The 12,182-nt window shown below is 50.2% G+C and overlaps 1 protein-coding gene across 3 annotated transcripts; it reads left to right on the top strand.

Moving 5' to 3' along the window:
• Window positions 1-2,713: 2,713 nt before the first annotated feature.
• LOC103662772 (C-X-C chemokine receptor type 2) lies at window positions 2,714-11,668 on the top strand. Of its 3 annotated transcripts, XM_008690478.2 has the most exons (4): window positions 2,714-2,868; window positions 3,060-3,147; window positions 5,619-5,673; window positions 9,715-11,668. In XM_008690478.2, exon 4 carries the CDS (start codon window positions 9,740-9,742, stop codon window positions 10,808-10,810), a length of 1,071 nt encoding a protein of 356 aa, XP_008688700.2. In that variant the 5' UTR covers window positions 2,714-2,868; window positions 3,060-3,147; window positions 5,619-5,673; window positions 9,715-9,739; the 3' UTR covers window positions 10,811-11,668. The 3 variants fall into 3 exon arrangements, with proteins under 3 accessions (XP_008688700.2, XP_040496782.1, XP_040496789.1); XM_040640848.1 differs by lacking the exon at window positions 5,619-5,673; XM_040640855.1 differs by lacking the exon at window positions 5,619-5,673 and having other exon boundaries at window positions 2,719-2,868; window positions 3,063-3,147.
• The last annotated feature ends 514 nt before the right edge of the window (window positions 11,669-12,182 follow it).

Here is a 12,182-nt window from a genome sequence, read left to right as displayed (position 1 = left end):
CCTGGGGGACACTCCCAATGGACTTCCTCAAATTCCCGGGAAAACCTTATTGGGGGGCAGGGGGATGAAGCCCTGCATGAGCACAGGGAGTCTCAGTCAGTGTAATTTAGCACCCTGCTATTGATGGGACCTTGTTTATGCTCACAGGCTGGGGATGCCCCGGAAAGTTTGGGCGACATAATTATTTCTTTAAATTAGATGTCACTCGGATCCTCCACTACACATGAGTTCCCCCACCCTGTCAATTCGTTCGGTGCTCAACGAAATGACATGAAGCACCCAGGACATGCCCAACACTGGGATGAGATTTTTATCATAGATTTATCATATTTATGTATTTTATTTATATATTTTTCTATATTATATATCATATATTTGTATATAATGTTTATATATTATATATAAAAGCTATAAAATCCCTCCTTTTAAGAACCTCACAGTGGCGAGGAGGGAGCTGCCGAGCTGATTACAAATCCCCGGAGTAACTGAAGCCCTGATAGAGATAAGCCCCGGGGCGCGGACACACCGCACAGAGAGAGGGCTGCCATCCCTGGAGGTCAGGACCGCGCTGAATCTTAAAGGAAAAAGGAGAGCTGGCCAGACCAAGAGGGTAGGGAAGAGCATTCTAAGGGGAAGGGAAATGCATGCCAGGCTCTGCGGGGGGAACCAAACAGCTCTGCACGCAGTTCGCTGTGGTTGTAGTTGAGAGGTTGGGGGGGGGCCTTCTGGAACAAGGCTGGGTAGGTACACAAGGTCAGAGGAAGAGGCACCAGGCGCCCAGGTCAGGAGACTGACTCCACCCGAGGACCATGCAGGTCCTCCAAGGGTTTTAAAAGGAAAAGTACACGACCGAATTCACACTTCGGGAAGATTGTTCTGGGAGCAGAGTGGAGGATGGTCTGAGGGGGAAAGACTTGAGGCAGAGATGAGTTAGACTCACCCTCTCCCCGCCCCCCCAGCTCATGCCCACTCTCTCCCTTTGTCTCTCTCAAATAAAAAATCTTTAAATATAGACGCATTTAATTCACAGGACAACACTATGCAGTAGGTGCTTCACTAGCCCCATTTTACAGATGATGAAACTGAGGCCCCGTGAGACTGAATGACTTGCCCAAGGTCTGCCGTCCAGCTCCGGAATCCATGCTCCTGCAGGCGCGTTGCAGTAGTTCAGGCGTGAGAGAGTGAAGGGTTGCCTAACGCAGTCCCTGAAGATGGTGAGGAGGAGATAATCAAGAGGGATGCTAAACAGATAGCTTCGTGCAAGGGGCGTGCCAGGGGCAGGCCGTTTCCCGTTGGCGGGAGGCCCGGCTGGGAGGGTGGGGCCAGAATTCCAAGAGACAGGTTTCTACCTGCTGAGCTTGTAGCACCTGTGGGACCTCAGGGGAAAGGTCAAGAGGCGGCTGCGTGAGGAGTGTGAGCTGCAGAGAGAAGTTTAGGAAGCCGGTCGGGCGCTGAAGGTGTGGGACACCCTGGTATTTACTGGGTGGTGGCTGAAGCCAAGGGAGCAGGTGGGCTGGCCTGGGGAGGGCAGGGAGAGAAGAGCACCAATGCAGAGCCCCAAGGAACCTCCAGATTTGAGAAGTGAATGGAGAACTAAAGCCACAAAAGGAGACTAAGTTCAGGAGACATAAGAAAAGAATGAGGTCAGTGGGAATACATGCTGCCGAGGTCATATGAGACTTGAACAATAACCATTTCACCATAAACACAGTGACAAGGCATACAGCAGGCTGGGAGAAAATATTTTAACATAATTGACAAACATGAGATAGCATGAGTAGATAGGGCAGCAGGCCCTTCTATGAACGGCCAATGCGAGAATAAATTGGTACAGTCTTTTTGTCTATCGAAGCATAGTTGATACACAATGTTATATTAGTTTCAGGTATACAACAGAGTGACTCGACAACTCTGTACATTATGCCGTGCTCACCTCCGTGACCGTAGTCACCATAAGCTGGTACGACCTTATCAAAATGTAAATGTGCACAGATATGACCCAGCAAAATTACACTCAAGCTACACAAACAATCATACAAGTTCCCAAAGACCTACATCCAAAGATGCTCATAGTAAGACTTAAATATTCAACCATAAGGTAACCATCAGGTCAATCACGAAGGCTCCGCACCATGGACTGGTCTGTTGTCAGTGGAAAGAGTAAGGCGGGGCTCTGTGCACACCCAGGACAGCATGCTAAGGTGCAGAATGATGTAACTAGGTCAATGTCATATGTTTTAGGGGGAAAAGGAAGGAAAACATGTCTGTCTATGCATGGGGGGGAAGGTCTGGAAAGATGGACACAAGATATGTGTGAATCTAAGGATGGAAAGGAGTCCTTCCAGTTCGACTTAGGTGCTGTCATTGGTAATGTTGGCAAGAGCTGGCTCCGCAGAGCGGCGGGAAGGGAGCTGGCTCCAGAGGGCTGAGCGGTGAACAAGAGGAGGGGGTGTGGAAGCAGCACTTTCTCTAGAAGTCCAGCCGTGAGGAGGGCGCTGGGGGCGTAGGAGCTGGAGGGGTCCTACAGCAGAGGGAGGGGGAGAGAGACGTGAGCAAGCTCATGGAAAGAGATTGCAGATGGGGCAGAAGAGCCAGGAGGCAGGACCCTAGAGGATGTGAGAGGCAGGGTGTCCCACAGCCAGGGCAGGAATTCACCGGAAAGAGAAGGAGGGACACTTCTCATGCTTCCCCTAGAAGGAAGGAAGAAAGTGTGCAACAAGTGCAGGCAAGTCCGTTCCCCGGGGACTGGGGTTGCCTGCATCTTCCTTGTAAAGAAGGAGGTGCAGGTTTGAAATGCTCAGAGACAGAGGTGGACCAGCCACACCTCCACCCTCAGACTGGCAGGCTCCTCCAGAAGCCCTCAGACAGGTAGGTGTGCAAATCCCCAGTGCTCATCACAGACTCTCCAGGCGGATCCTTGGCCTGGAGTCAGAGTCCCAGGACAGACCTCACCGCTCCTCTGAGAGGATGCCTCCCCTGGTGGGCCTCCTGGAGTTCACCCTGGGGACCCCAGGTCGGACATTTCGCTATAAAGTCTGCTTCGCTTTTTTTCTGCTCAGCAGTGCTGACTGCTCCCAAGCCCCGAGTCACAGAGGAGGTATCCGTGGCCGCTCCAACCACAACAGCAGCTGTCGCGGCAAATAGCAGGTAAGTGAGCTGTTCGGTGTTAGGGCTCGTGTCTGATGGAACGTCAGTCTCCTCTCTGAGCCCCCTGAGAACCGACGTGTTGGACTACAGAAACGTAGAGCTAAAGAGAACGAAGTCTTCACCTAGACAGCATGGCACGAAAGAACTTTCTGCAGTCCCTGGAGTGTTCTCTCTCTGCACCGTCCAATATGGTAGCCACTCCTCACATATGGCCCTTGAACCCTTGAAAGCCGGCCGGTATGACTGAGGAACTACAGTTTTCGTTCCATTTCAACTAAATTTAAGTAGCTACATATGTCAAGTGGCTACCATATCATCTCATATCAGATCTAGAACAATCGCCTCACTTTCCAACAGACCGCATCAAGGCCCGGAGAGAGTCGACTTGCCCGAGCTCATCCTTACCATCAACAGCGGGACCAGCCGGTTCTTTAGTCACCCCACCATCCGTATGCAGGTGGTGGGTTCCCGGGAAATGAAATCAATCTAATGAAAATCAAGAAGTGAGCCGGTGGGGAAATGACAAATCTGGGCTCCCCTTTCTACACCTTTTTATTCCATTGTCTGCGACAGAGAGGTTCCTAACCGAGCTCAGACAGCAGAGGCTAAGATCCAGCCCCCTTGTTACAGGGGACAGAACACAGGATTTGAGGTCAGGTAAAACAGTTCTTAAAAACTGTTTAAAACCCAGTTCCCTGTGTCACTCTGATGAAGTTGCTTAACTCCCAGAGTCCGGTTTCCTCATTCAGAAAGTGCATACTTCACGGCTTTGTTGTGAGGATTCAATATGTACAAATTCTTTTTTTTTTTTCAAGATTTTATTTTTAAGGAATCTCTACACCCACTGTGGGGCTCAAACTCACGACCCCAAGATCAAGAGTTGCATGCTCCCCCCACTGAGCCAGCCAGGCACCCCTAAATGTACGAATTCTGAAAAATACTTTTTCCAGAAGCTGGACCCTAGTAGGCACTCAACATTACCGTTAATGTGACTATTGTTATCCAGGCCGGAGCCAGTGAAGATATCCATCAAAGTCAGCCTGGAAAGCGGACCTGCTGCTTTCCCTTCCTTGGGGGGTGTAGGGGGACAGACATCACGACACTAGCCGATGAACTGCTCCAGAAATGAAGATCACCACAACGAACGCCAACACCATGCTTATTGTACGTCTTAAGTGCTTCACGGGTCATCCCTCATTTGATCCTTAGCACGACCGACGAGTTAGATGTTATCATTGGCCTCATTTTATAGCTGAGCCAACCGAGCGTCGGAAAGGGAAAGTCACTGGCCCCGAACTGCTTGGCTCGCTGACTCCTTAACNGCTCTTTCCTGTGCCTCTCTCCGTGTGTAACAAGCCTCTGCCTGGTTTTAGCATCGCCTGGCCAGGAGTCACTGCCTTCATCTCCAGCATGGGAAAGACAGAAGTGACAAAGAATATTTGCTAAACAGTTGGACTCAAAGGTTCTTTCCCAGGGGTAGGCAAGTTTGTTGCAGGCTTCGAGCACCCTGGGACGCAGGGAGCAAGAGGCGTAGTGAAGGGGCTGGAGGCACGGTTTGCTGGGGCGGGGGCTTGGGAGGGAGCCGTGAGTTAGTGTTCGCTGTTCTGCCTGTATTTATCCCTTCCACTGTAATCAGTGGCAAATGTGACAAAGATACATTCTTAGTGTCGCTCAACACTGCTTTCGAAAATGTGTTTGGACTTGGATAAGATGCGAATTTTCTCCAAAAGGCTTTCTTTCCAAATCAGATGGTCTGGGCTCCAAAGGCGGCAGCTACTGCCGACCCAATCCCAGGTGTACAGGCCAAGAAAGAAGAGCAATGCCCCTCGGGGGGCTCCTGGTCAGAGCAGATGGTCGGACAGGGAGGTGAAAGACAAGAGAAGTGAGTGGAGCCCCCGCTTGGGGGTGGGGGTTCTCGAAGGGATGTGACATGGAGAAGGAATCCATGAGGCTTTAAGGGCTCCAGGGGTAAATGGGGTGGGGACAGGAGGCCTTGGGTCCAGGCTCGCCAGAAGCTCAAGTTCCATCTCTGTCGTCTTCACGAGCTGCTCTCCTTTGAGCTGGGAGAGATGTTCAAGAGCAGGAGGGCTGCTGGCTCCCGAGCAGGGGGCAGCCAGAGGCAGCTGGAGTGTGGGGAGAGTCAGACAAGGCAGCTGAGAAAGCCAGGGACTGCTGAGACCAGGGCAGAGATGACAGCAATCCGGGCCATCCTGGGCAAACCGCTGCCTCTGTGTGGGCCTCAGTTTGCTCATCTGTGAAATGGAAAGATTGGCTAGAAAACACCACAGGTCCCTTACCAATATGAAACTCTACCAGTTCAGAAAATGACTCGTGATCCAAGAGCTGACCTGGGAATTAATTATTCAAGCTATCAAAAGCATCCAGCAGCCTCAGGACTCCACCCTAGTATTGACCAATCTAATCCACCGCTCACTTCCTCCACTCTCTTCTCACCACCACCGCCGGGTCAGTCAGGCACATCTGCTCTCCTGGACGGGTCCTACAGGTGAAAGGTCCAGACTCCTGGTAAGTCTTGGAACACCCACCCTTTTCACCTTCCAGAATGTCTCTGTTCTCTGTCCCCTTTGACCCCCAGCCTCCGTTGACCCCAGACATCTCTCCCTGCCCTGGGGTGGGCTTCATTCCTCTTAAGGCCTCCCTATCCCCAAAGGGAGAGCCCCTGCCCCTCTTCCTTACACCTCTCTCTGACAACCACTTAGGGCAACTCTCTGCCTGGCCCCTCCCTTCCTGACTCAGCCAGCTCTCCTGCTTTGGCTAGGACTGGGTCTAAGGAAGGGCCAGATGTTGCCTAGCCCCTCCTCCCCTATATGGAATGCAAATTTGTGTGGATTGTATTTATAGAGAGAAAGGATGCTAGACCTGTATTAAAATGACAATTTTCTATTGTTATTGAAAAGATGGCCTTCAATGTTTGCGATCTTGTAAATGTCTCCGTTGTATAGCATTTTCATAAAATAAATTAGAATCATCCCATCCAGGGGCCTCTGGGTGGCTCAGTCGTTAAGCGTCTGCCTTTAGCTCAGGGCATGATCCCGGAGTTCTGGGATCGAGCCCCACGTCGGGCTCTTCCACTGGGAGCCTGCTTCTTCCTCTCTCCCTCCCCTCCCCCTGCTTGTGTTCCCTCTCTTGCTGGCTGTCTCTCTCTCTGTCAAATAAATAAATAAAATCTTTAAAAAAAAAAAAAAGAATCATCCCATCCATAGAGTTTCTGAACGGCCGTGAGGCTTTAAGGGTCTGGCCATTGCACTCAAAGAGGGAATCTCCCGCTTGTTCACCAAGAACATGACCAAGGGGTCAGTAGAAGTCAGCTAGTTCAAGCGTGGTTGATTTATCATTCCTGCAAAGGCTGTTTCGTTCATTCTGGGCCTGCAGAATAGATAAGAAAGCAACGCACAAAATATCAAGCAATAGGGGTTAACTGTATACAGCCTGACTTCATGAGATCTCAAAAATTTAGCTTACAAATGTATTTCAAATTTATTTAATATATGAGGTACAGTTTGGTTTCTTTTAATGAAGCAGGTCTGTGCACTGTAAGTAGCACGTGCAGCCGTCCACACCTCCATGGAATCCTGGCGGCAGCATTTGTAGGCTCTGTGACCAGGGGCTGGTGTCTGAGCCCGTCTGTGCCTGTCTTCTCACCTGTAAACGGGGGCTGAGCATATCCACCTGTAACCCTCCAGGAGGTCATGTACCTAGGAGGCACAAAGCAGACCTCAGAGAGGTCAACTCCCTTCCCTTAGTCTGTCCCTTTCACTGTCAACCCATCCTCCCTAGAGATTGGTAAACTGGAAAACCCGCAAACATCCACAAAGTGTTGTCCCCCCAGGGGCTGGAGGTCACTGCCCTGGCTTGCTTCTCTTGCCCGAGTTCTCCACCTCCTGTCCTGACTTGCGGGGTCTCCCCCTGGACCCTCAAGCCGATCCTTCGTGCCTGGGAGCAGGAGCTCACCCGTGTACCCCCAGCCCATCCCCTGCACAGCTGAGCACCGGATTATCCAGAATGAGGACTTCAGAGAAGTACGCTTGGCTGCTGCTATCTCCTGATAGGGCAGTTTCTGCCGCCACCCCAGCCCTGCCTTCTCACCGTCAGTGCTCCTAAATGAGGGGGTCTCCTCTCTATGGACACTAGCTCTCTGTCCCATCATGCTCTCCACCCACTCTCAAAACTGGGCCTTCTCTTAGGTCATTTCTTCCCTTGAGAGTATCTCTGATCATCTGTTCCCAGAGGTGACCCACCCTTGACCCTGTAACTTCATTGGACATAACCCTGGGATAAACATCCTCTTGACCATGGGACTGCAGGACTAGTGACTTGTCACAGGTCTTGCCAACAACACTGGCTGAGTTGTACAGTGGCCTTTCCCATTATGACTTTATCCTCCTGGCTAGAGAGCCCCCCCACCCCGGCCATCAGATCTTTCTAGGTTCACAGGATGATTGAGTCTGCTTTATCTGTGGTCTCCATGGGCTAAGAAGCTGACTTAACTGGCCCCCATCACCTAGACTAAGAATTCCATCACTCTAGGGGAAAGGGCATTACTTTTCCAGTTTCTCTTGACCCTACCTGGCTTTCTTCTTTGCTGTATATGACTGACAGTGACAGACTTCCGTCTGCTAACGAGAAAAGCTCAGGAGTTTTGTTGTTGAGGGGTTTGTTTTACCGTTTGTGCTTACTTTTCAAGGGTGTCCCCCTTTGTTAATTTTTTCCTACTTGAGATCTAATTCCCACACTGCAAAAGTCACCCATTTCCAGTGTACAACTAGTGGCTCTTAGTATATGCACGAAGTTATACAGTCCTCACCACTGTCTAATTCTTGGACACTTTCATCAGCCTGAAAAGAAACCCCTCCCTCCACCGCCTGCCAAACTGATCTACTTTCTGTCTCTACTGATTTGCCTCTTCTGGACATTTCACATTTTCAAGGTTCAGCCGCGGTATAGCACATATCAGTACTTCGTTCCTGTTGTTGGTTGACTGATAGTCCATCGTATGTGTATGCCTCCGTTAGTTTCTCCAGTTCTCGGCTGATGCACATTTGGATTGTTTCCACTCTTTGGCTATTATGCTGCTGTGAACATTTGTGTACAAGTTTTCGTGTGGACACAGGTTTTCAATTCTCTTGGGTACATACCTAGAAGTGGAATTGCTGGGTCATTGGTAACTATGTTTAACGTTTTGAACAACTGCCAAACTGTTCTCCAAAGTGGCCGCACCATTCGTACATTCCCAGGAGCAATGTATGAGGGGTCCAATTCTCCACACCCTTGTCAACAGCGCTACTGTCCTTCTTGTTTCATGATGAGGATCGTATTGAGTATTGAAGTAATTCTGGAGCCTTGTTACTTTGTGTTTTTCTCTTTAATGCTGGTTCCATTTTGAGGTGGGTTACCGACTTGCATATGGTCCCAGGGTGGTCATACCTTGTTATAAAGAAATGGCACAGTGGTGATAGGCCTCGTGGTTCACAAGGAACTCATTTGGGAGCTGGTTTACTTTCATTTACTTCCTCTTTGAAAACTGGGTAAATATTTCAGAGGGACTGCAGCTTCCCCCAGAAGCAGGCTTTGGGCTATCCCCATAACAAGGGCAGAGACAACAGAAGCAGGTTTACCTGGATGTAGTCTGGGGGTGCTGGGGAGTCAGGGATGGATGAAGGTACTCACTGGCAGGACAGATAGTATCCCCACCAGAGTTGAAAAGCCACCAAAACAAGGATAGTGTGTCTCCACCTGTCTCCACCTGTCTTCTCTGCTTCCCGCTGCCTCTCCTTGTGCTGGGGGCATGCTGGCTTTCTCTGCTTACCTCTGCATGGCAGAACATGGCTGTTCAGAGCTCCCAAGACAGTCCATCACATTTCCGTCCGCTTGGAGAATCAGTCAGCCATTAAAAATCCACTTAGGATTTTTAATATATATATTTTTTAAACAGCACAAATAGTCCCACAGCAGGTCTCCTGCATCCTGAGAGAAAAATGCTGGGCTGTAAATAAACTTTCTTCTAGCTCCAGTATCCAGCAACTGTATGCTGTTACCTCTCAATCTATTTTCCCACACACTTCTTTCAATGCCTTTCAGAAAGTGGGACAAAGGGGTTCCTCCCTCAGCTTTCTAGTCAAACCTCCATCTTTTTTAGAGGTCAAATCCAATTGGATTGCCTGCTTAATTCCCCACATCAAGAACTGAATGGCACCTCATATTTCTGACATTAAACTCAGCCTAATAGCCAGAGATACTCACCACTGAAGACTCCGAGACGTGTTCTGTAGGGATTGTTTGAAGGGAAGTCTCAACAATGTTTGGGGTGTTGGTGATGTCATGGAAAGTGCTCAGAACCTCTCTGGCTTTGAGGGAAACATACGCTTTGTGTAATGTGCCATTTATCACTAAATGTGGCTCATAACTTAGAGCCACGACTATTTCCTAATGAGAAAGTTGCTTCCATGTAATATACAAGCCAAGGCAGAGAATCCTGAGATTCATGGGCAAATACGTGAGAATCTGGGGAGAGCTTATTGGGCAGTAACTCTCATCTCTCTTCTCTAGGCCAGGATTTAAGTTTGCCTCCAATATGGAAGATATTGACTGGGAGAGTTATAGCTTGGAAGATCTCTTCGGTGAAAATTACAGTTACAGCACGGACCTGCCCTTTATTCCAGCAAACTCTGCCCCATGCAGGCCAGAATCTCTGGAAATCAACAAGTATGTGGTGGTAGTCATCTATGCCCTGGTCTTCATTCTCAATATGCTGGGAAACTCCCTCGTGATCCTGGTGGTCTTACACAGTCGGCTCAGCCAGTCTGTCACCGACGTCTACCTGCTGAACCTGGCCATAGCTGACCTGCTCTTCGCCCTGACCTTGCCTATCTGGGCTGCCTCCAAGGCAAAGGGCTGGATCTTTGGCACGGCCCTGTGCAAGGTGGTCTCGCTCCTGAAGGAAGTCAATTTCTATAGCAGCATCCTGCTGCTGGCCTGCATCAGCATGGACCGCTACCTGGCCATTGTCCATGCCACACGCACGCTGACCCAGAAGCGGCACTGGGTCAAGTTCATATGCTTAGGCATCTGGGCTCTGTCCCTGATCCTGTCCCTGCCCATCTTCGTCTTCCGCAGGGCCATCAATCCTCCCTACTCCAGCCCAGTCTGCTACGAGGACATGGGAGCCAACACGACGAAACTGCGGATAGTGATGCGGGCCCTGCCCCAGACCTTTGGCTTCCTCCTGCCCCTGGCGGTCATGCTGTTCTGCTACGGACTCACCCTGCGCACGCTGTTCGAGGCCCACATGGGGCAGAAGCACCGGGCCATGCGGGTCATCTTCGCCGTCGTGCTCGTCTTCCTGCTCTGCTGGCTGCCCTACAACCTGGTGCTGGTGGCAGACACCCTCATGAGGCTCCAGGTGATCCAGGAGACCTGTGAGCGCCGCAACGACATTGGCCGGGCCCTGGACGCCACTGAGATTCTGGGCTTCCTCCACAGCTGCCTCAATCCCTTCATCTACGCCTTCATCGGCCAGAAGTTCCGCCATGGACTCCTCAAGATCATGGCCTTCCATGGGCTCATCAGCAAGGAGTACTTGTCCAAGGACGGCAGGCCTTCCTTTGTTGGCTCTTCTTCAGCCAACACTTCCACGACCTTCTGAGCCCCCGGCCCTGCCGCAGCCCCTCAGGGCCCCTCCCTCGCCATCGGCGTCCCGTCCCGTCCCGAGCCTCGTGTCCCCTGGCTGTTGACAGTCTCTGTGTCCAGGCAGCCCCCGGTCATGGTTGCAGGACGTTGCTGCGTCCTCCTCAGGCCCATTGTGTGGTTTAGAAAGCCTGCCCTGGTTCCCCACCGCCTACTATCCTTCCTGTGTCGGCTGCTGGAGCTCAGTCCGTCCTACCACTGAGCCCACAGCACTCTGTTCTCTGAGGCAGTTAAAGACATTTAAAAGGCATTCTTTTAAGTGACTACAGAAAGTTCCTCCCATGGGCAGCCATTGGTGGCAAAGGACATGAGCTGCTGCCCCAACTCTCCCTTTCTTGCTTGGCAGCAAAGTCCACCTCCCTGGAGAGAGGCTGGAAAGGACAGACACCCACTTTCGAAGACTCCCTTAGCTAGGAGGGGCCCTGTCATGCCCTTCTGACTAGTGAGACTTCAGGGCAATAGTGTGCTGGTAAAGCACTCTCCTGGGGGAAAGAAGTCCGGATTGTAGCAGTTACCACGTTGCCTGGTGTGAACGCTCCCGCCATGGTGATTTCAAGGGTTTTCAGGTAATGTAATGAGCTGCTTTCACAAGCAGGTACAAACTGGCCTCAGCGCACCATTGCTTAAGAGGAAGTCTGCTGGGGCCAGGGACTCCTGGGAAGTATTCCTGACTGAAAAAAGAGAGAGAGCACACACACCCTTGGTTCTCATCTTTGAATATGGTTGTAGGATACGATGTGACAAAGAGGCAAAAAGTGTGCTCAGCACACGTAGGCAGAAGGAGGGACGCCAATAAAGAGCCCAGAAAGAAACCTAAGCATAAATGGTCAATGATTTCAACAATGGGCACCACGACTATTCAATGGGGAAGGACAGTCGTTCAGCAAAGGATGCTGGGTAAACCAGATATCCACACGCACAGGAACGAACTTGGTCCCTTTCCTTACACTATACACAAAAGTTAACTCCAAATGGATCAAAGACCTACACATGAGAGCTTCAACTATAAAACCCTTAGTAGAAATGTAGAGGAGAAGTTTTATAACATTGCATTTGGCAATGATTCCTTGGATACAACCCCAAAAGCACAGGCAAGGAAAGAACAAATAGATAATGGGATTTCATCTAGTTAAAAACTTTTGTGCATCAAAAGACACTGTCCACAGAGTGGAAAGGGAAATCACAGGATGGGAGAAAATAGTTTTAAATCCTATTTTATTCAGTTTACACTCCACAATATACAAAGAATTCCTACAATTCAACAACAATAACAACAACAACAACAAAGACAGATAATAACAAGTGTCAGCAATGATATAGAAAAACTGGTG

The sequence above is a fragment of the Ursus maritimus genome, unplaced genomic scaffold (genome assembly GCF_017311325.1).
Source record: "Ursus maritimus isolate PB19 unplaced genomic scaffold, ASM1731132v1 scaffold_1, whole genome shotgun sequence".
Classification (NCBI taxonomy): domain Eukaryota; kingdom Metazoa; phylum Chordata; class Mammalia; order Carnivora; family Ursidae; genus Ursus; species Ursus maritimus.
Note: the sequence above shows the minus strand (reverse complement) of the source record. Positions and strands in the feature narration are given on the sequence as shown.

Excerpts from the sequence above, each read along its gene's own strand:
- LOC103662772 (XM_040640848.1), top strand. The coding sequence starts at position 9,740 with ATGGAAGATATTGACTGGGAGAGTTATAGCTTGGAAGATCTCTTCGGT.